The sequence below is a fragment of the Epinephelus moara genome, chromosome 17, assembly GCF_006386435.1.
Source record: "Epinephelus moara isolate mb chromosome 17, YSFRI_EMoa_1.0, whole genome shotgun sequence".
Classification (NCBI taxonomy): domain Eukaryota; kingdom Metazoa; phylum Chordata; class Actinopteri; order Perciformes; family Serranidae; genus Epinephelus; species Epinephelus moara.
The window spans coordinates 3,513,183-3,537,499 of NC_065522.1; the positions used below are offsets into that span (position 1 = coordinate 3,513,183).

The 24,317-nt window shown below is 40.0% G+C and overlaps 2 protein-coding genes across 2 annotated transcripts in view; one reads left to right on the forward strand and one right to left on the reverse strand.

The window, feature by feature from the left end:
* Positions 1-3,241: 3,241 nt before the first annotated feature.
* LOC126404657 (uncharacterized) lies at positions 3,242-7,285 on the reverse strand. The gene is made up of 2 exons (XM_050068035.1): positions 7,000-7,285; positions 3,242-3,771 (listed from the first exon to the last, which is right to left on the reverse strand). The coding sequence occupies exons 1-2, from the start codon at positions 7,283-7,285 to the stop codon at positions 3,356-3,358; spliced, it is 702 nt and encodes a 233-aa protein (XP_049923992.1). The 3' UTR covers positions 3,242-3,355.
* Positions 7,286-14,280: 6,995 nt separating this feature from the next.
* frem1a (Fras1 related extracellular matrix 1a) overlaps positions 14,281-24,317 on the forward strand; it is a 68,756-nt gene continuing 58,719 nt past the window's right edge. The window contains exons 1-2 of the mRNA XM_050066935.1: positions 14,281-14,357; positions 21,347-21,794. Coding sequence (XP_049922892.1) covers positions 21,552-21,794 — 243 coding nt within the window. The 5' untranslated portion in view covers positions 14,281-14,357; positions 21,347-21,551. The remainder of the gene's footprint in view (positions 14,358-21,346; positions 21,795-24,317) is intronic.

A 24,317-nucleotide genomic window follows, 5' to 3' on the forward strand; every position in this document is an offset into this window, starting at 1 on the left:
AATAAAGCTCATTTGGGTATGAAAAAAGAAAACAAACAACATCAGGCTCCCATTCATTGTATATTGTGCAGCCTTGTAGCAACTCATAATGTAATAATGGCTCATAATGTAATAACGCTTCATAATGTGATAACAGAAATGTAATATAAGTTCATAATGTAATAATCAGCTCATAATGTAATAAAATCATGAGCACATAACGTAATAACAGCTTTGTGCATAATGTAATAATGTAATAAGTTATTACATTACTGGTGCCGCTCATAATGTAATAACAGCTCATAATGTAATAATGGCTCATATTGTGAGAAAAGTGTTGCATTATCATCATTTATAGGTCAAAACTGCACACACTGACAATGAGAGTGCACTTAAGGGCAGAGGTCTGTGTTTGTGTTTGACTATGATTTGTTTATAGATGGCGCGACAGTAACCAACTCAAAAGCCAGCTGGAGAAGAGGGTGGATTAGGGAAGAAGGAGGGGGACTGTAGTTCATGTAGTTTAAAAGAGAATTTCCTTTGTTTACTATTGCTAAAATAAATGCAGGACACAATAACTTCTACAATAAAAACACATTTAAGATTGGTCTTTTCAAATGCAGTGAACACTCTCTCCTTCCATACAACCTAGTGAAGACCTTCCAGTCAAATGCTGCTGTTATTTTATTGTTGGTCTTAATGCCAATTTAATAAAGCATTAATAAGCATTGTTTTCCTACTGCTTACGTTAAATACATGATAGCAGCGTAACATATTCATTCAATTTACTTCATTTTGGAACTTGTGCAAGAATGAGAAGAGTGTTTTAGAACCATGTAATAACAATGGACCAGCTGAAAAGTTCTTAAAATGTAAACACAGCCTGTTAGGACACCCAAGTAAAAACATAAGTCCAAATAAATTTAACTAAACAATATGCATAAATAATACATAATCATAAATCATAGTTGCCAACAAAAATCAAGTCCAGGGGGCTCCATTTGTCAGTGACTGTGCCAGTGTTCACTCAGATCAAGGCGAGTTTTTTTTTTTTTTTTTTAAAGAAAACTTTACTTCTTCCAATGAATGTCTTTAATATGGACCCATCCAAAGGTTTTATGTTTAGTCACGATCCAGGCTGTAATCCACCTGGCATTCTGGCTGAAAAGCTGCCTGATATTGGACGCAAGGCCACTATTGCGTCCAGCCACTCTGTATAACCTACTAATACTTATGCAGCAGTCTTCATCCGTCATAATATTTAAACTTTCCACCAACTGCTTACCTGCAACAATCAGACAGTGGAAGTGAGCATGGCATTCTCAAAGGCCCAAAATACCTAACACGGGTGCCACCTAGTGGCTCAACTTTATACATCTTACATAATAAAATGTGAGAATGCAATTACGATTAAATAATTCTTGGTTTCACTAATTTAGTTTACTATGCGCTGAAACCCATGCCATTTGCTTTATTTGCACGTTTAAGATGTAAAAATGATAATGCAGCAGTTTTCTCACAATATGAGCCATTATTACATTATGAACTGTTATTACATTATGAGCGGCGCTAGTAAGGCTTATAATGTAATAGATTATTACATTATTACATTATGCGCAAAGCTGTTATGTGCTCGTGATTTTATTACATTATGAGCTGATTATTACATTATGAACTTTTATTACATTTAAGTTATTACATTATGAGCCATTATTACATTATGAGCCATTTTAGGAGTTGCAACACAGCTCCACACTTTATACTTGATAACATCACAAATTTGAGACTTCCCTCTTAAGAGCGAGTAGCTCATGTTCACAAATATTGGTCAAACTTTCCTGGGCCATGGAAATGACACAGTGGAATTCTTCAATTAGGTGGTGTTCCCTTTAATGTTGTGTTACAGTTACTCACTGTGTCCACTGGTGGGCAGTGAGCTCCCATGGTTTACAAAATCTAACATGAAAAGTGACATCTCCATCAAGCCATAACATATCCAGTGAAACATTTCAAAATAAAAGATTGTAAATACAGTTAAGTTTTGGTACAGTTTAGGTTTTCTTGTTCTCAAAATAATGATCATTATAATAAAAGTGCAGCACTTTTACTTGAAAAAGCAAGTGAGAGAGAGAGTTGGGGGGGGGGGTTTGGGGGCATGCAGCAAAGGGATGCAAGCCAGAGTCAAACCTGCGACTGCTGCAACGAGGCATTGCCTCTGTACATGGGGTGCCAGCACTATCCACTACACTACCAATGCTCCGACAGTTTGGATTTTTAAAAGGAGGGTTGTATAAGGTACTTACCCATGGTCAGTATATTACATACAGTAGATGTCGGTCAGCATCTACTGTGTGTCCCCAGTTTGGAGAAACAGGCTAGTCTCTCACAAAAGTTAAGCAAACTATTGCTATGAGGGGGCCAGCAACAAAATGTATTTTAGCCACCTAAAAAAATTAATATCAGTTTATGTGTACGCTACACTGAGAGTGTTTTTTTTTTTTTTTTACTGCTTTACCTTTCCGTCAGAAAGCTTGTTTCGACGGGGAAACAGTTAATGGCCTCAGTTCTCCATCTATGCTCTCATCAAAGCCACCAGACTCTATTTACAAAAACAGTCATTTTAGCCCGCTGAACACAGGAGGTGCTGGTCTACCATTGCTTCAATCACCTAGTTAGTTTGTGTTATTCTGTGACTTAAATGAATCTACACTAATTCTTTAAAACGCCAAAGCCACACAGTAACACACAGAAACCAACTGAACGAGGCAGTGGTAAACCAGCAGCTCTTGTGTTCAGCAATGTTAAATCTTTGATTTTCTTAATGGAGTCTGGCTTTGAAGAGTAATATAACAATTTCATTTTCCCATTGAAAGAAAACTTTCTGACAGTAAAGTAAAGCAGTGAAAATATTCTAAATATAGCATATACTTAAACTCATATTGATTTTTTTGGTGGCTAAAATATGTTTTGTTGCTGGCCCCCCTTCACAGCAGTAAATTGCTTAGCTTCCATGTGAGACTCCAGCCTGCTTCTACAAACTGGGGGTGTGCTGACTGAAATCTACTGTATGTAATATACTGTCTATGGATAAGTACCCCATACAACCCCAGTTAAAAAAAATCTAAATTGTCCCTTTAATGACAAATGCCCATTAAAACTTTGCTAAAGCCCTAAAAAAATATCAAAAAAGAAAAGCTATTTCTATGGGTTCATTCTTGTTAAGGTTTTTCCATCTCAAGGTAACACTTTAAACTCAACATTATTTTATTATTTCCACGTAGTGTCCACCAGATGAGAGGTGAATGAGATATGTTTTTTTTTAAAAACAAAAACACTTGTGATCAGCCTGACACTAATAGTGGTCCTGGTGACAGAGTTAGATGAGGAGGGGGTGTGATTGGTAAAGCACCAGTAAGGGTTCACTCAGGGAGCCTCTGTTCAGACAGTAAAGACTCTGTGTTAGAGCTTCATGAAGGACCAAACTCCCACTCTCATCTGTATAACGCAGCTGAAAGCCCACCACCTCCAGAGGCCTCACACGCAGAACAGCTGACACATCAAACACATCATATCCAGATGAGGAGCGCTGGTCCAGGGTCAGAAGTCTCTCCTCGAGGGCAGGACTTTCCTTCAGAGCTCCCTGTGAGGCTGTGACACTGTGCAGGGTGACAGTCACACTGATGGGACGGGGGTGCAGGGTTTTCCTGAACAGAACCAGCTCTGCACCTAGCATGGAGGGGTTCAGGCTGCTGACATTGAACCAGATCCATCCTGGAGGAGTGTGAGGTGGAGCTGTGTGAATCAAAGAATTAACAGAAAACAAAAAGATTAGTTAAAGCAAAAGTACAAGGCTTTTTAAAGGAGCATATCAATGTGTTTACAAGTTTTTGCTCCTTTACCAACAATCATGTAGCCTTTACTTAATAATTTCGCTGATGCCCATGTAATGCAATTTTAGATTTTCAAATGTATTTCTACCTCCATTTCAGACATCTGTTGGTTTCTGTTTATTCCTGTTTGGTAGAAGAATGAGCAGACATTTTAAATCTACGTAGGCTGTGTAATCCAGCACACTCTGTTTTGTGACCACAAAAACAGTACACATAAGTAAGTGAATTCTGTGATATAGACCCTTTTAAGGCTGACATCACAATGATGTCTTTTTATTAGCTGGAGGCAAAATGCACCACAGGGCTGTAGGCTACATAGGAGTCTCAAAATGTCATCTTGATGTGTTATTGGGAGCCAGAATAGAAGGAGTCATGGCTCAAAACTTAAATTTTATCACATACCAGCTGCCACTGACGGTCAACAAAAACAAAGACAATCATGGTTAAATGTGATAAGACAGAAGGACTGGATGGAGGCCATCATTAAAAATGCTCACACGTGCAGCGCACACTTCATATCAGGTTAGGGAGTATTTACTGTTGTGGGGATGAATGACATTATGTGTATTAAGGGTCATCATGTCCATCTAATCAGAAATTGGGGAGGTATTAAGAGGAATATTGGATTTCTCCATAACACTAACTTTTAAGCACATTAGCCTACGTTAGCTTCGACAGGAAAACAAACTGGCAGAAACCGTTCAAGTGTCGTCCTCCTTTGTATGACTGGCATAGTAATCAACCACAAAGCCCGCCATCCCACCTTCAGCAGTCCTGTCAAATCATCCATGCACTGAGTGAGAGCATACAGGTCGGACAGTCTGGTCCTGTTGGTCAGTGTTTACTCATTCATGTAACACTTCAGTCTGATGCTTTACACCAGAATGAGAGCCCCGCTTGTCGAAGAAACAGAGCATTATATTTCTACATGAATTAGTGAATAGTTAAGTGAATCACACATTTACTCCGCTCCGCACTCTGCTGCTCTGCCTCCCCAGACAGAGTGCGCTCTGCACTCTGAGAGTGCCGTACTCTGGATAACTGAACAGTACATTCCAACAGCGCTCAGAATTTATGAATTTACTCAGAATGATTATTTTGAATGCACCACTCACATCATCTTCTTCAGTAGTCGAAAACAAGCCAACTGAGAGCTAATGTAGCTAATGTATGTTGAAACCTGCTCTGCCTCCAACTAAGCCCCGCCCACCACTGTTTACTAACAGTTACAAGGTCTATAGTTGGAGAAGTTGGAAACATTGCTATTTGTAGTAGACAAACAGGGGTGCTTTGTGTCTAACACAAAACTTCAGTTAGTCTTAGGTGCAGGCACAAAAAGGGTTACAACCACTCCTGGTCTCCCCTGTTACAAAAGCCATCCATTTATAAATAAGTTTAAATTTAGTGTTACATCTTTAGTGTTTCCCTTTTCTCAGTAGGGTACAAGCTATGTTCTGTAGCACACACCTATTTGTAGAGAGAGAGAAAGATACTTTGATCATGAAGCCCAGAGTTACTGTACAGTTCCACTACACTGGTTTACCTATAGCTGCAGGCTGGATTCTCTTTACAGTAACAAACAAAGCCACAGTGGGCAGGTGAACTGGTCCAGCACAGTTTGAATGTGCATCAGCAGGTCTGTGTTATATAAGTTACAGTGCGTCTGGTGTATGAAATGTCTGTATCATCCATGGACTGTTAAAAAAAAAAAAAAGTAGCTTCTGTGACATCACCCGTTGGTTTGTGGACAACCATTTTGAAGCCTCTAATTTGGCATCTTAGTTTTTTGGAGCCAGACGTGACCATATTTGTATGAGAGGGTGGAGCTATGAAGGAACGAGGGGTTAATCTGTCCAACGTATTCTCATAGAACGGTTCGAAATTTGCATGCACAACAGTTTGTATTATATCCTACGAATTTGCCCCTCATGAATGACATTAGGACCTTAAGGTACAGTTACGTGATTAATGTAAGTTACTGTGATGAGGTTTAGTAAAAGAAAAATACGGATGTACCTTTAAATGATTCAAAGTTGCATTCCAACACACGACTCCAGAGGGAAAGTCCCGGGTAAAAGTCCGGTTTTTGTGACCCGTCCACCACCCCAACCTGTCTCCTTACAAGCAGTCATGACTGCTTCCTTGTTTACCGCCATCAGCAGATTAAACCTTTTATATAGAATGGCTAGGTGGCATAAAGGCGGAAAGAAGGAAATTCCTGTCTTAAAGAGGCAGTGTAAAAGGGGCTTGTAGCGACACCTCGCAGACAGCCTGTCACACAAACGGCCCCACCCTTTCAGCTTTAATAAAATGTTTTCATGAATGGTTAAATTAGTTATAGAGACGAAAGCTGTTTTTTGTACTAGGCTGTAAACATGCTTGTTCCTGCTGTAAAGTTGAGTATTTTATCATGGGGTGCTATGGGGATTGACTCAGCCTCATGTGGACATTAGAGGAACTGCAGTTTTTGGTACTGCAGCAGTGGCCTCATATTTTAGCCTTGGAGTTGTCAAAACCGTGAGAATTGTGAGTAGGGTTTTGGGGTGGTGGATAGGTCCAACAACCACTGACTTTCACCCGAGAGGCTGGTGCTTTTTTCTTTAATTGGTGGAGACCAAAACACAGCTAAATATAGAGTTAGCATTGCACATACATTCATCAGATGCACACAAACAAGACATGAGATGATTTCTACTGTTGTTTCGTGTCTTCTGGATGGGTAAATAGGCTGTTTGCTAAAATGTTTGCTATAGCAACTTTATACAGTGATAATATGTCAATATTGTGTTTACAGCCTGCCCTGCTGCCCCCAAGTTGCCAAAATTTGGGCACTTTTTGTCTTTTTATTTTGGTAAATTTTTAGAATGTTGCACATCTGGCCAAAACCCAAACAGTGATGTCACAGCAGATGCTTTGCTGATGGAAAACCTCCAGGTTGGCCAACACAGAAACATCATCACTGGAACACTGCTAAGGCTAATCAACTGTTTTTTTAGTCTTTGATTCAGTCACAAATGAAATGTGAAAAATCACTTTCTGTGATTAGATAGGTTTCAATAGAACCATGTTAAGTAGCTGCAATGCCACTAAGTGTTTTAAGACTAGATGGTCATTCATTTCAAATCCTTACCAGCAACACTCCGAAAACTCTGCACCAGCGTTCCATCTGAACTCCCAAAGTCCTGAGCCTCCAGTGAGTCAAAACGCTGATAGATCCCCCTCATGTAGGGATGGGGCTTAGCCTGGTGGCTAGCAGACACTTTATTAATATGTAACATTTCCAAAATGGCTTTGTTGCGTTCGTGGTTATCCTCTGCATCTCTGTGGTGATCCATCAGCAGCAAGCCTGTGACGGAGCACAGCAGGAGGAAGACTAGAGTTACGTCAAAACATCCCAAACAGACTCCTCGGAACATTCTTGGTTCGAATGATTTCCAGACGCTCTGATATGACCCTGTATCTGCTCTTCAGTTACAGTCAAAATGCTGCTGAAATTTCCACCTGGGAGGCTAGTGTAACAGCCTGTGCACTAATAGGCATGCAGGAACCACAGGGGCTGTCAGGACTTAATGAAGCAGTCTCATTCTGAAGCTGAGGAATGTTACTGCCTTTTGACAAACACTCTACCATGGACTGCACTGAGCCACAGACCTGCACAGACACTGGGCCAATGCACTGACTGGAAAGACTCCACTGTGACTTTATGAGCAATAAGTATCACTCTGCAGAGTCATTATCATGTGCGGTAAATGCTGAACTCTCATTGTTGTACATATAATGTTTTCTTCATCCTCACAAAGCGGCGGACAGAATTCTTTTAATTTCCAACTGCTATAAAAGACTTTTCAGGTCAAAACTGAAAATATTTTGAATAAAATACTCATTATATTTTTAGATGTCCTGATATCAACCCTTTCACACGTAGTGGTCACTGTAGTGGACAGCTATTTCAAATCCATTTTCTTGTATATGCATGGGTTTGATCAGTGGCGGTTCAGGCACATTTGGTGGCCTAGGTGAGCACAACACTGCACTACACATTTTTTTCCCCACCAAATTGCAAATAAACAATCAAGCTAACAATTCAAAATAAGATAAAAATATGTGCTAATTTGCTTTCAGCAACATGTTGTACATGTGTCATAATTATCATATTAATCAGTATTCAACATAAAAATTACAAATTTACTTGTTCAGAAGAATAAACAATAAAATGATATATTACATTGTAAAATAATAAAATGTACAAACTAACTTTCTAATTAAATTAGGGATGCATCGATTTTCAAATTTTGAGCTGATACTGATACCAATGTTTAAAATAACAATTTGGCTAATAGCCGATACAGATGTTTTTATATTGGTTCTTTTGTGTGTTTTTTTTTGTTGTTATTTATTCTTTTGTGCCAGAGAAACACAGAAATCTAAACTAAAAAAATAAATGAACAGTTTTCAAGTCATTCAGTCCTTCATTGCACTTGAATGAGCACAAATTCAATAATACATATTTATGAAACAACCTTTAACAGAATCTTCTTTCACATGAAAAACATCTTTAACAAAAGTAAAAAGCCTTTTTACTATATATGATACATCATAATTCCTGCTCTAATATGTATTTTATAGTGCTGTGAAAACATCAACAAATTTCTCCTTCAAACAGCTGGATTTATTAAGTTTCTCACCAAATGCCACATTTTACAAGATTACCACTTCATGTGAACGTTATAATTTACCTTCGCCCAACACTAAATTTTACTGAACACAGCTTAAACACTTCACAATGTAAATCAAAGGTAAAGGTAAAGTTCCACTGATTGTCACACACCTGAGTGTGTGAAATTTGTTCTCCGCATTTGACCCATCCCCTGAGGGGATCAATGCAACCTCCGTGAGCTGTTTGCTTAGAGGTAATGATAACTAGCTCTCCTCCTACTGATTTCATGTTCTTTCTCTCCACATCCACTCCTCTCAGTAGTGTAGTGGTAGTTGAGTGGGCACCAGAGAGCTTTTGTTGTTTTGACATGATAATGATACAGCACGTTTCGGGATTCACATGATGTTGGATAACTCGCCCATCTCCCCTAGGGAGCAGGTAAAGTGTAACAAGCTGGGGAGGGGACAGGGGGGCGGCAGGAGCCCAGAAAAAAAAGGCCTCTCTAATATTTAAAAGGCTTTGCTATGTAATTATGTTGTTATGGTCTTATATAATATTACAAAATAACAGTAGTAATAGTATTATCAAAAAGTAGTAAAAGCTAATTATTTTAATTTTTTTTCTTTACCCATTTGTGGCGCCCCCTATGGATGACGGCGCCCTTGGTATTTGCTTATACTGCCTAGCGGCCTGCACTGGTTTTGATGCTATCCAGTGGACCCTGGTGCATCATTCCTTACCTTGCCACCCACTGGCCAAATTTCTCAAAACAAAGATGGCCAACAGAATGCAAGAAATATTTGCTCGGAAATATCTCACCAATCCTTCTATAACAGGAGACTTCTGCAGGTAAATAAAATTTGGTAACATCAAGTAACATCTAAGGTGTAATACCATTGTTAAAATTTCCAAATAGCGATTTTACATTGGTAGGAAATTATGATCTGTCATCATGCATCACTGACTATATTTCAACTACAATCAATACTGCTACAATGAGGGGGGCAGGGGGGACAGGAGGGAGGAGTAGAAAGAGAGAACGGAGAGGCTAAGGAGTCAGGAGCAAGGTTCAGCGTTTTTGCATTGCATTGAACTGTATTGTGTCCCAACTTTTTATTGGAATCAAGTTGTAAATTATATAATTCAATCAGTGTTTTTAGATACAACTGTGTGTTTCCTGCTCTGTCTGCCAAAATGCAATTTCCATGCAACTTAACATGAAGTCTGTTCTGAAATAGAGATCTGGACATGGCTTGAATCTACGTCCCAGAAAAGTTGTGCACAAAGCAATCCATGTTTTTTTTTTTAAATATATATTTCTCTATTTATTTCTGGTCTGGTCTTTGATTAAACTTGGAGGGATATGTGGTGTGGCATTTAAAATGTATAGTCTGATGGGGTGCTATAATTAAAAGAGTTTTTTGGAGGAAAAACTGCTTAACCACTAATTCTGATTAAACATTCATTGCACATTACAGTTGAGGACATCTACATCATTTCTGGGTGATAGCATGAAAACTAGTTGAAACTACATAATAAAAATAATTGAGTTACAGTGGTTTACTAAGGCAGCTAGATGGAAAACCAGTGCATTTCAAGTGGTCATGACATCTTTTCAGACTAATACTGACCACCACTGGCTCCCTAGAAAACTACAGTCTGAATATATTAGTTGAGCAGTGTTAAAGCTTGGGTAGGCAGATTTTTTGGCATAAATGAGCAAAAATCCCATAATAAACTTTGAGCATTTTAATTCAAGCAGTCTGAGAGAAAACTAGACTTCCTTACCTCCTATTGGCTCTGTTTTTAGGCTTTAGAAAATCTAGCCTGTGACAACAGACTTTGGCCAATCACAGGTCATTTCAGAGAAAGGGCATTCCTATTGGCTATTCTACAAATGCAGATGCACGTGCACGTCCCTTCAGATGATGAAAGTCTGATTCAACTTTCCTGCAGAGAAAGTTGCTGTTCTAGCATTGGCAACAACTGCCTACACTGCACAGCAACCGAAAAACAGAAGATGGACTGATCAAAAAGAGAGTCTAAATGAGAGTCTGACAACTAACTAAATAAAACGTGTCAAAATCTGCGAAGTGCTTTAGAGATGGAGAGAAAATATTGTCAATAGTTTAGCTTCAGCTAGTAGTAGCCAAAGGCTCACAGCTGCGTCCATATTCACGTTTATGAAGCTAACATTAGCTAGAGCCTTGAATCAGTGTGTCCTCTGCCTCATACCCCGCTGCCACAGACCACCTCTCTAGGAGAAGAGCAGTCAGCAACTCTGGTGACAGACCCCCAGTCAGCAGCTGCAGCAACCTGAATCAAGCCAGCACAAACCCGAGCTCTGGGGGACTGGACAGCTCCGACTCTCCAACAGATCAGCAAACTTTCTGCTGCTGCCGTTACACAGGTTAGACCTGGTGCTGCTGCTGGCCACCAGTCTGCTGTGACAACTGGTGCTTGGGGGTTTGCGCTTGCTGAATTTGATCTGTTGCAGGCACCTACCAGAGTTTTGTCGTCAAGCTGTTGCCCGCTCTCCTAATAAGGAAGTAGTCCACAGCAGCATGAAGTAAGGCGGAGAGACTGTGGAGTAGCTGGCTAGCTAGCTCTTGTCTCATTTATGGTCTGATAAACAGTGCAAATGAGCTGTGTGCAACTCTACAATAAAATAAAATTAAATAAATCAATGTATGGGAAACACTGGGTTACTGTATGAAGTGTGTGCATATGGCCGTGGTCATCTGGTGGGAGGGGCTTAGGATAGAGTGGGGAGAGCTGAAGGAGGAGGGGGTATTTTCAAATTCTGATGTTTTTTTTTTTGTTTGTTTTTTGTGCCCACCGCAGCTTTAAATGCCATTTGAAGGAATTCACTCACTTTAAAAAAGGCTATTTACAAATAATGCTCTGCTGTTAAAAGTTTTATCTAATGCTTTATTTTTATACAAAAATGCACAGTATTTTCTGTTGCAATTGTAATAGAGATCAGTAGGGGACCAAAGTCCTGTTGTCATACATGACTCACCCATCAAGTAGGTCAGCGCATACAAGTATCTTGGAGTTCACTTAGATGACACTTTCAGTTGGAATGTCCATGTTGAAGGTCTGTGTTCTCGTTTACAGCAAAGACTGTATTTTTTGCGCAGACTTAGAGTGTATGGTGTGGACAAAAGCATCATGTTTTTATTTTACCAGGCAGTACTAGAGAGCTTAGTCCAATACGGGATGTCAGCCTGGTATGGCAACCTCACTGTCAAACTGAAAACTAAGCTTGCTCGTCTGGTGCACACAGCCATGAAGGTTATGGGAAGAAGGGACTATCAGACCTTGCAGTTTATTTATGAGCAAACTGTATTTAGGCAAGTGCAGAGGATAGTGACTGATCCATCCCATATTCCTCATTTAGAATATGACCTCCGACCCTCGGGCAGACGATATAGAGTCCCTAACTACAAACTCAACCGTTTTAAGAATTCATTTGTTCCAACCTCCATCAAACTCTTAAACAATTCTGCTTGAGGCCGAAGATTGTGCAATAACTTTTATAGTGCTTTTATTATGGTGATCTTTTAGCATGTGTTATGTATGCATGGCGTATGTATGTGTTATGTGCAATGTTATGGGATATGTGCAATACTGTCATGTAATTGTTGTTGGGATGGTATGGCTGCTGATGTATTGTTTGATGTTACTGTGGCTGTCAAGGCATTTATGGCGCAGTTGCTGAGTCCAAGACAAATTTCCCTTAGTGGGACAATAAAGTATATCGTATCGTATCGTATCGTATCGTACTTGCTAGCTTGCTGAATTGTAATGAATTTGCCCAGTGAATAAAAGAGACATCAATGGATGGTTGGAGGAAACTGGGAATTATATTGATATCAGAACTTTTCTTTTTGAAGAAAAAACACTTAAAACAAAACTAATAAAGGTTGAAAATGAAGTCCCTGTCAACACATTTAAAAGCTTGTGCTTTTAAGCACCACTAACATTAGTGAGAGGAGTTAGGTGGCTCATGTTAGAATAAAACTAGAATTACCTGTGCAATCAATACAGTTTCAAGGTGGACACCCAAAAGTGTCACCAATTCAGTATCTGACCAAATGTCTCCCCTTCTGTTCCTGAGATATGACATTGAATAATGGCCAGAGAAGTTCTATTTCATATTGGCTTCGCCCTCCAAGGCTATCGCTAGTGGGTTTATCCCTCGCGTGCATGTGCAGCACTGAGTAAATTTATTCTACGCCCACCTGCAAGATGGGCCCCACCCACGGTCTCACCTTGGCTGTAAATTGCATCGAGACGTTACAATCAGCTCCCATTTATGCAGAACATTATGATGTTACTGTGAAATTGACCTTTGACCTTTTTTTGGATATGAAACGTCATCACCTCATTATTTTATCTTACAGACATTTGTGTTCAGTTTTGACATAATTAGCATGTGAATTCTTGTGTTTTTCTTGAGGAAATTCCCTCAAGGCATTCTTGAGATGTCGTGTTCACAAAAATGTGACAGACAAGGTCACACCGATCTTGACCTTAGACCATCAAAATCTAATTGGTTCATCATTGAATCCAAGTGAACGTTTGTGCCAAGTTTAAAGAAATTTTTTTATGTTATTCTTGAGATATCATGTTCACAAAAATGAGACAGATGAGGTCACATAGACCTTTGACCACTGACCACCACAATCTAATCAGTTCATCGAGTCCAGGTAAATTTTTGTGTCAAATTTGAAGGAATTCTGTCAAGCTGTTCTTGAGATATTGCACTCATGAGAATGAGATGGATGAAAGGCTATGGCGACCTTGACCACCAAAATCTAATCAGTTCATCCTTGAGTCCAAGTTGACCTTTGTGCAAAATTTGTAGAAATTCCCTTGGGGCATTCTTGAGATATCATGTTCACAAAGATGGGACCGAGAGACGGATGGACAACCAGAAAACATAATGCCTCCATCCATGGCTATTGCCGGTATGGAGGCATAAAAACAAAGCTTCCATGATAGAAATGAAGAGGTAATAGATAACCAGTAGTCTGGAATGTTAAGAGTTAAAGTAATGTTAGTTTAACTGTCATGTGTGAGCACTGACGGTATGTTAACATGAACTATGTCACATTTGCAAGTCATGTATTCTTTAACTCAAGGACAAGACAGGACCAGGGGAACATGTCCTCTTAACTTCTCAAACTTTGCTTTTCTCCTCTCTATGACATCAGGCCTTTCACTTGTCACCATTCAGAGCAGCTATAAACACCTCTGACCTCCAGATAAACTAATACTATACTGTCTCTAAGCACTGTTCTGCGATGCTCGTGCATTACCACCATATGTATGGAAAAACTTAGGTGACTAAGAATGTCAATGCAGTTTCAGTGTTAATATGCAACTGAAAACACTGAGGCTTTACAGGGCTTGTATCCTCTCACAGAGTACATGAAGTCTATTTCTCTCCTTTGGTGTTTTCCTTACATTAGTGCACTGTTAAGCCTTTTATCTTTGCCCGTTTCTGTTCAGTAATGACAAAGCTGTCCCTTAAACCACCAGGCACTTTAGACAAGACTTTGATCTCCAGGCCTGCTGTTTGTCTTTAGGTTTTTCCGCTCCAATGACTGATCCCACAGCAGCAACAGGACCAGGAAGGCGTCCTCAGTCTCTGTCCCTCCCTCCCTTCTTCCCCCTCCCTACTCATCTCACTCTCTTGTGGGTGGAGTTTGTCACTGAGGAGTGAGAGCAAGACTCTGTCATTGAGGGAGTTAGAGTTGTGAGCGGAGGAGAGCAGACAGGTAGGGAAGAAGAAGAAGAAGGAGCGTCTGATGTTAGATCAGGTAAGGACATGTCGAAATATATGTGTATATCTCTGCTGGGGACTTTTATTATTCAGGAACGTAATGAGATGTTTGCTTGGATGTCTTTTTCTTCCTCTCCCTCCATTTTTGGGGTAATTTTTCTTCCTAATGACTTTGATTTGCACAATCTGACTGTGTTTCTCTTCATTCTGCTTCTCTTTCTCTGTAGTCTACATGTCAGTGCATGATATATAATAATCTAGCAGATATACATTTAATGAAATCTACCATCATCAGTGATGTTGCTTTTAAAGGGAAAATCCTTTTAAAACTGCACATACATGCTTCTCTCTCTGTAGTGGTACAGCACTGTATCATGCACCAGTGCACTACATTGCTCTTTTCCCCATTAATCACAGACTCAGCTCTTGTTTCTAGCAGTTAGGGAGTGTTTGGGAGCTTTTGAAGGCTTTCTGCTGCACACTCTGGACTCTGCTGCTGGACGGCAGCCAAAATGTTATCCGCTCATGTTTTCAGCAGAATGCCTTCTTCTTCCCTGATGGCTCGTCTTTCTTTGAAAATTGCTGGCTGCTCAGGACCCTGTTATTATTAAGATTAGAAGAAGAAACTGTGAGTGGATGTAAGAGACATCCCCAGCTGTGGAGGAGCAACTTGTTACATGACACATCACATTCCCTCACAGCTGTGTATTTGTGCTCATTACTGGTTTCTGTTTTGGGAAAGGCGTGACGAAATTCAGGGTTAGTTATTATGGAAATTATTAGATGTTATTTGACCTCCATGATCTTTGATTATCCAGTGCTTGCACTGTGTGGAGCACATGTTGTGTCCATTTTTTGTGTTGTATGTCAATTCTTTAATCTCAGTATCTCAGAACTACTAGAACTACACTGTATCCAAAGAAAACTGAGTTATAACACACATAAATAATGATGTATGAAGAAGACTGATAAAGAATTTTTCATATACACACCTGATGTCTGAAATGTATATGATTAGCTGATGCCCTCCCAGTCTGTAATACACAAGTAAAGAGGTACTGCAGTGATTTAATAAACAATATGATACAATACGAAACAAATGATATGATACATTATATTAAGATATGAAACCATACCACCATACCAAACAATTAGGTACAATACAATATGATATGATACAATGCATTATATAACGATACCATACAATACCTTATTACCAATATAATACAGTACGATACGTTACGATAGGTTATGTTACATTACGTTACGTTACGTTATGAAACCATACCAAATAATAAGGTATAAAACGATACAATATGATACAAAACAAATGATATGATACCTTACGATACGTTGCATTACGATGCGAAACCATTCCAAAAGATAAGGTACAACACAATACAATATGATATGATGCTATACAAAACGATACCATATACCTTATGATATGTACACTTAACATAATATCCTCAGGTTCAGATCTTAATTAGCAACACACTGATTTTGGTTTAACAACAGAATAGACTGATGTATAAACAAATTTTTCAGCCTTATCTGTTTAAATAGCAGGAATCTCAATCACCTGCTGGAGGACGAAAGTTGGTATACTCCATTTAGAACATGTGAGGGGTCAGCAGATATGCTGTCAGCAAATCTTAGCATGCTCTTTTTGTTGGTTGTTTGAAATAGGTTTACCACAGGTTGGCCAATAATCTTAGCACAAAGTTGGAGTATCACAGATTTCAAAACAATGGTCACCATTTAAGCAGCAGAGGCTGAGATAGTGATCTTTAGTTCCTAATATAGGTAACTGGTTCCTACATATCTCATAATGGAAAACAAAAGCATTTTTGCGATAGACTGTCCATGCCTTATAAACAGCCCCTTCTCAAGGGCTTGACCTCATGTTCGGGCCGGCTGTTTCCACAGGATAAGAAGCATTTCTCATGATGTGTAAAATTTCTCATCAGTGCCCTTTTACGACGGTGTGAATCAGCTGGAGAGAGTGCTTCCATACCATCCAACACTGATGTTTGTTTAGTTTTGGATTAGGGGGTGCATGTTGTACTACCGCAAGCTTATGGGAATGTGAATGTAGTCTGTCATTAGCGCTGCTTGCTCTGACACTCAGCAGATGCCAAGCCTCCTCCTGAATGACATGTCAGTGCTGAGTTTACTCCTGACATGTGAGGTTAAGTTTGTGGTCTTTGGCCGTCTGGCTACGATCTAAATCCACACTACCCAACATGGCAGGAAATAGGACGGCTTCCCTGGATGCAACTTGTTGACATTACATTGTATAGTGACTGTAACATGAAGCTCTGCCAAAACAGGAAAAGGATCAACTGCAAACAGGGCTAGGACCCTTAGACTGCTCCAGGCAGCTTAAAAGTAGGACCTTTCCCAGCACTCTCAGCACTCCCACCTCTTGTCTGCAGCCTCCACACTGGAACTCCCATCAGTCAGGGCGCCATTCAAACCTTTAACAGGACACATTAATAAGGCCTTTGTGCTGTTACACTGATACTTCATATCAGTGACATGCAGTCATTTGGTGTGACACAGCTTGACAGGGTGTTATCTGTTAAAATGTGATCTGCTCTCAGCTCTGGCATGCAGTTGGACTTTGGTTTGCTCTGCATCCTGTTAGTCTGTGCTTGTGTCATGAGGGCTAAATGTGGTCCTGAAGACAGATTTTTGAGGCTGTTTTGAGTATTTTGACAGGTATTTTTATATGTATTAGTCTGTCTGTCTTTCTGTGGACCAATTTTGGTCACACGATACCATCACAGCTGTGCAAGAAGCAGTCCTGGACGCCGTGTCAATGTACCCTTGTTACATGCATTGTGTCTTTTCAAAATACACTTCCGTTTTCACAGGAAATGTACAGTTTTAGATGCATACGGTCTTTTTCAAAATACACTTAGGTCAGTAAAACACCTTGTATTTATGTTTATTACTTTGTGCAACAAAAGTACATGGTCTCCTAGCCAAAAGTCCACATTTGTTGGACCCATCCACGACCCTTCCTGCCCACACTATAAGGACTTTCTAGCTCTTTATATAACGTAGTTACTAGAAGTGCTACAACTTAACACCGCTTGACAGCCTTATAAACTGATGCTGGCTGACAGTGTGTCATATCTTCATGAAATGTGTCTTTTTACGTTGGTGCCTGATGCCGAAATCACTGCTAAAACTGCAATATTTTACAACTTGGGAATGAGAATGGGCTGGTAGTTGAGTTAACACTAAAGCCTCAGTTTGAAGATGGGTGTGATCAGAACAAAGGGTGTTGGAAGTAAGGAAGGGTCCATTAGCTACAGCGTAGGGTATGTGTCTGAGCTTTTGCAGACCAGTCAAGTTCTTCCATACCACACTGGGAAAATCATTTCTTTATGGAGCTGTTTTTTTGTGCATGGGGGTAATGCCATGTTAAAATAGTGGAGGGCTAAACCCAAACCATTTTCACAAAATTGTAAGAACACTATTGTCTAAAATATAAGATTTCCCTTCATTGGAACTATAGAACCAAGAATAATATCCACACACTTTTGACAATATAGTGAATGACTGCTGTTAATATCTGTAAATAAATACACTGACAACTGTAGCTAAGACTATAGCCAGGCTTTAATTCAGATCACAGTTTAAGCTGTGATACTAACTAATCCTGATCACAAAAAAATTCAGGGTTTATTATTTTTTTAGAAAAGCTACACTAATTAATATCTTTATATTTACAGTGTATACAACTTTCATTTATTATGTAACTGTCGTAAAACTTCAATTAAAATCGTAGTCCCAATTAAATGCCCAGTCCATTTTATCAGCCTGGTGTTGCTACACATTTTGACAAATAAAGGCCTATCTCAATTAGAAGCCTGGTCTGGTTGCCAAGCAGTTCATTTTTATAGAAGTTATTTGGATGTATAACACTGGATTGCTGGCTACTCACATGAGCTACTGTTAGATAGCTGGTTAGATCGCACACACAGATATAAATGTTTATACTCTTGTCAGTATAGACATGCTACACATCATTAGCTGGGATAGATTCTCCACAAATCAGTCAATTCACTTTATTGAAACCATGAGCATCAAAGAATAATTCATTCACCAAAATGGCAAACAAGAGGAATGAAAAAATAAGTGGTGACTCCCTACCTCTGATGCTGTAATAAAGTTAGCATATGTCTTCATTCCTTGTTTACCCAGTAAGTTTTTCACATTTCTTTAGTCCGTAAGGGTTCACTGATAAAAAGAATCAAAAAAGTATTTCACAAAAAGTAATCTAAGTCATGAATATTGTTTAAACAGGATCAAGTAGTGTTATGTCGGTATCCTGGGTGCCGTAATCCTCGAGTGCTGTAAAACGAGTGTCATAACGCTGTCTCTGTGGTGCAATATCTATCAGAGTTAGATCAAATGAATGATACATAACAGTGTTTCCCCTACCATTATATTAGGGGGGTGCCCCGCCGCCCAAACGGCACCCCCTGCCTTGAAGGTCAAGTTAATTTTATTTGATTTTATTTTCTATACAGTGCCAGATGACAACAGCAGTCAAGGTTACCTTTCCTATAGAACAGGTCTATACTGTACCTTGTCCTTTTATTAAAGCGACACTTACCTTTCTGGACATTTTACGCTTTTCTTTGTTTAGGTTAAAATGCTATTAATAAGCTGATGGCACACTAAAATGTAAGTGAATTCCACCAGAGATAAAAACTCATAATTGTACCATTCTCATATGGTTCTAAGAAAACTCCGACCAATCATTGCGTTCGGGTCGAATGCAATGATTGGTCGGAGTAGACGTAATGAGGACGTAATGGAGGAGGGAGGAGTATGCCTTTGGAGGGAGGTGGAGTTGCAGGAGGACAGGGATGGGAGGAGGGAGTTGTGGATGTTCAAATTTTTTCTAAGTGCTGTGTGAAATGCAAGAAGGAAGAGTAGCTTTAAACAAACTAAATAGCCTCATGTTATTTATCTTATTTACATGATGGCATGTTATTTCTGTCTCTACAGTTCTCCTCTGCTGTCCGTATCACACACGGTGGAGTTCTGCCCTGATGCGCACACACACAGACATGTGTGCACACAGGTTTTGAGCTTCTTATCCAGCACTCTGCCAGGGAACAAATTAGTTTAACGTATTCCTTTAAGGTTAAATATAAAAACAAATATACAATATATCCATATGGTACATACAGAAAATAAGTTAGCTCAAAATGAAATAGAACCGTTTAAAGGGGACCTAATATACTCTTCTTTGTTTTCTGTTACATTAAACGTAGCCAAAGTTTTAAATAATGAAATAAACTTATGTATAAGTTAGGGATGCAACTGTTTTGTTTCACCGCTCTCATCAGCCTGGTTTACAGCTGCAGCAGGAGCTGTTTTCAATGAAAAGTCTCTCAAACATTCATCAGGTGGACATAAACACAACTCCAAAGGAATGATAATGCTGCTCTGTGTCTGCTAAAGGTGTAAATAGGCAGTTGTTTGCTTCCATGTGAAAGGGGGTTGTGGCCATTTGAGATCCTGTTTTTGCACTCAGCTCCTTGAACATGATCTTTCCAGCTCTCTAAACACAAGTATTGTTCATGGGAACAAGTTATAACATGTTCCCCAATGCAGAGGCTGATTAGAAGGTGCTTCTCTGTCAGAGGTGCTTTCTGTGTGAGGTCTGTGGTGTCCCAGACAAGTGTCGAAGGAATGTGGCAGGATGACACCTGAAGCCCATTTTCAAATACAAAACAGCTCTACCACACACCCTCAGTGGGAGATAAGATAAGAATAAACTTTACTTATAACTAAAGAAAGGACAAATTAGGCACTAAGAGCAAACAGCAAAACAGAAACTAGAATGAAAACAGGCTGCAATTGCAAAGCAGGGCACTCATAGGTTATAAGTTTGAAAGATGGTTTTATTGGATGGTTGTCCTCCACTGCTTTTAATGATTATGGCAACTCTAGCAGAGAAGGAAAGTCTTGTATGGTGGGAAAGCCTCTGATGCACGTGACTCTATGAAGGTCAAAGGTCACTCAGAAACATCAGGTCATTAGCAGATGGAGGCTGTTTTAGCCTCAGGGAGAGGCCAACATTTGTTCATAATGAACATATTTCCTGGCAAGCTGAGCACAGAACAAGTCACAGAGTCTACATATAGCGATGTGGAACTGCCTCAGGCTGGTTGATTATTTCTGTTTATTAACAACAACTTTACATTCTGGTTTTTGTTATAAACCAGAACTGGAGAACTGATGATGGAGGTTGCTCCATTTATAGAACAAAGCATTTAAGATCAAAACTTTTATCAACACCACTCTAATTATTGTTTTTCCACATGCATTAAACCAGAGTTCTCAAGTTTGGATGACTTAGTGCCAATTTAAGACTCCCACAGACTAAGAATTTTTTAGTAATCTATAAGTTTAGTGGAAGCCACACTGTGCGACATGGATCTAATAAACTTGGGTACATCAAGTCTGATGTATGCAGACTGGAAAATGACAGTGCCTACTGAATCGCAGGCTACGATGTATGATGCAACAGCTTCCCATACTGAGTGTGCAGGGATGCTGCACGGGTTATTACTTCCCCAACTGTGAAGCACAACGTAGAGGGTCACATTATTAAATAATCTAATGTTTTGTTGGCACTATATACTGCGGTGTGTCTGTGTGTGTGTTTGCTAGTTGCTAGGGGGCTCACCTGGCAGCTGCAACTCGCTATTTCCTTCATGCTTTGTTCTTCTTTACATGATAATGGTAAGAGCTGGAGGACACATCATACAGGCTGAATGTTTTGCTATCAAGTTAGCATGGTCAGTAACATCAGCAAATGCAGGTTTAATTGCTTTTATAAAATACAATATATTTTACACTTTCTCATTTAGCACCCTCAAACTTTTAGGTGTTTTTGGTTTTGTTCATTTGGTTTGTGAATGTTGTGTTGTGCACTTCCTTTTTCTTAATATAAAAATGCCACAGACTGAAACCTTTATAATTTCTGTACAGCTCCGGACCAATCATCTGACCCAGTAAAAGCCCACAGACAAACATCACAGCAACATCATTCAACCACAGAAAGATGAAGCTTCTTCTGAAGAGAAAATCACCCTGGTTTACTTAAGTCACCTACTGGAGTGTGTTTCTGAAAGTTTTAGAGGCCAAAGGCCAGTCCTTGAAGACCCTACAGGACATCAGCTTGAGACTAACAGTGATGGGTTTACAGGGTCAAAGACTGGCCTGGACCTTGCTTCCAGTGCTCCTGCTGGGAGTGACCTACTCATCACATGGTTCCCTTGTTAAAGTCAACAAGGGCTTAAAGGTGAAACAGGGTCAATCAGCCTACCTCCAGGAGAGTGACCTGCAGTTCCATATTCCCCATCAGAAGGATGCGTGCAAGCTGGAGGTGGTGTTAAATGAGCCCATAACTCAACGAGTAGGAAAACTCATGCCTCAGGTAATGGAAAAAGCCTTTACAATAAAAAAACCACAGTGTGTTCCAGGCAATAGGGAAACCAAGGTAAAGGCATGCATTATGCTTCCATTGCACTGTTTGACAGATAACATGTAAAAAAAAAACAAAAAAACATGTGACATATTATTAGTGTTGTGGTAATGACAGCACAAGCTCAGAGCTGGGCTGTCAGGCTTTTCATTTCTATCTTATTCCTAACTGGCACCAGTGCATTGGCATTATAAAAGCACACCAGATCTTTCAAACATTAATTGATCTGACACAAGCAAATGAACATATTCAGCATTTTTTAAATGTTAACCCTGGGCTCTGATTCTCTGTTGTGCTTTAAGCTAGGTTCAGGCTGTCTGTACACTAGGGTTAAGGTTAGGTCAACGCTAAGTGTGAAAAATTTATCAAGGACCTTCACTATCTGCTCTTCATCATATACACACCTGGCTTGGGGATGTATTTCCATGTCTCAAGCAGCCTTCAGTCACAAAAAGAGTGGTATTTTAGGGAATACAGGGTGGAAGGACCTTTCTATACTTCTTCCTCTGTTTTCCACACTGACAGGCCGTCTTCTCTCTAACGACTCTATGCCGACAGATACAGTCATCAGTTAAATGTCCAGAATGAGTCATTTTTCATGCTCAAAGGAGCACTTCACCTGCATAATGACCATGTGTACAGCAGTTACTCACTGCATGTTACCATGAATTTGTTATGAAAACTTAGTTTTTCTGGTTTTCTCCAAGGTGAACATTTTACATTGACTGAAGTAATTGGGATCCACATTTAACAACAGCTTAACTGTATCGAAGCATCCATTTACAAACTCTTACCCCACCTTTGCATCATAATCCAAGTCTCAGTTATCCAGTGGTATGCTCAGTACTCTTCAATACATGCATTTTCGCTAAAAGATTACAATTTAAAAAATGTAAGTACAAACAGTCTCATGCGCGCCTGAGTGACTCATACGATACAGGGTCAATGCAACTTGACCAGATAAGCTACGTCAGTGTGCATCTCTCCTCTCTCACTCTCCGCATAGGTCTTTCCCACTCACTTGCTCACAAGTTCTCTTGGGCCCTATTTAGATGGTCTAAAACGCAAAGCGCCAGGCGTGCGGCGCATGGGCGTGTCCCAGTCACTTGCTAGTTAGACCGGTTTTCAGACTGTGCGCCATGGCGGAGAGTCTAAAAGGGCTGGACTTACCGTCAATATTTTCAGACTGTGCGCCATGGCGGAGAGTCTAAAAGGGCTGGACTTACCGTCAATACCCGCTGGCTGCGTTTGCTGTGCGGTGCGGTGCAGCTCCGCCGGAAGACATCTCGGTGCACTGCCATGATTAATTTCTCCTCGTCCATGGTGTTCACGGGGTGAAATGACGTCTGAAAACCTCTGACCTGTTGACTTCAGGCCTGCCTCTGCCCATTATGTAGTTTTTAAGGTGTAGTGCAGGGAAATATGATCCGCCGTGAACACTATGTATTTTATTTTGAAAATTAACCGGATTTTTTTATTGTGTTTCTGTGCACGAGTTCCTGCCCCGCACAATCTGCTCTGTGCTGAATTGCTGCGTTGTGCTCCGGCAAAAATAGAAGTCCTGCGTATCTGTTGTGGAGGGTTCCGGAGCGCCGGAGCTGAGACGGAGCTGGAACGCAGCACAGCCGCAGCTGGTGGAAACACACACATTGACTAGAATGGAATCCTATCGGCTCCGCTGCCGTGCCGGAGCGCAGATGCAACCAACATGCATCTGGTGGAAATTGGCCGTTACTCTGTGAATTAGTCATGGGTGTGTTTTGGGCGTATCATTCAATAAGCCAATCAGAGTGTCACCTCTCATTCCCGGCGGAGAGCTAGTTAGATGGCGGACCAATCAACTAAAAAGAGTGAGCGTTCTACAGCTGAGGAGACGATAAATGTCGACTGTCCCGTCACATCTGATGTCAGATCCAAAGGGGATTGGCACCGTTTGGCACGCGTAAAGGAAACCCAACCTGATTTGATTACAGTAACACAGCTGCAAACTGATAAGTTCACATCCCTCTCAGGCAGCCACAGAAATCCACAGCATCAGATAGGGAGTATATATTCAGCATCTGTCATCTTAGAAAAGTCAAAAGAAAAGAAACAGAGTGAGACTGCGAGAGAGAAAGAGAGAGAAAGAGAGAGCGCGCGCGCACGGGAGAAACGCTGTCAACAAATTGTAAGTTATTCAATTTTATTTTAACCCCGGAGGTTAGAGAGCCCAGCTCCCTCTCCAGCATCCTGAACCCCCCGCCTTATGGGGTGCCATTTGTAAAGTGTCTCATGCTGAAAATAACATCAACATTTTGCCACATTTAGCTTCAAACAATGTTTAAAAAAGTATTGTGAATTTTTTAACGTCACCTTTTACCACATTTACAGCAATATTTGTTAACGCAGAAATATATTAAATAGTTATATCTAAATATTAAATGTGGCACCTAAATGTTAAATGTTAAATCTAAATATTAAATCTAAATCTAAATC

What these genes read in the sequence shown, in the direction of transcription:
- LOC126404657 (XM_050068035.1), bottom strand. Translation starts at nt 7,285, where the DNA reads ATGTTCCGAGGAGTCTGTTTGGGATGTTTTGACGTAACTCTAGTCTTC. An exon ending in GAGTTTTCGGAGTGTTGCTG is followed by an intron (nt 3,772 to 6,999) that starts GTAAGGATTTGA and finishes TGATTCACACAG; the next exon opens with CTCCACCTCACACTCCTCCA.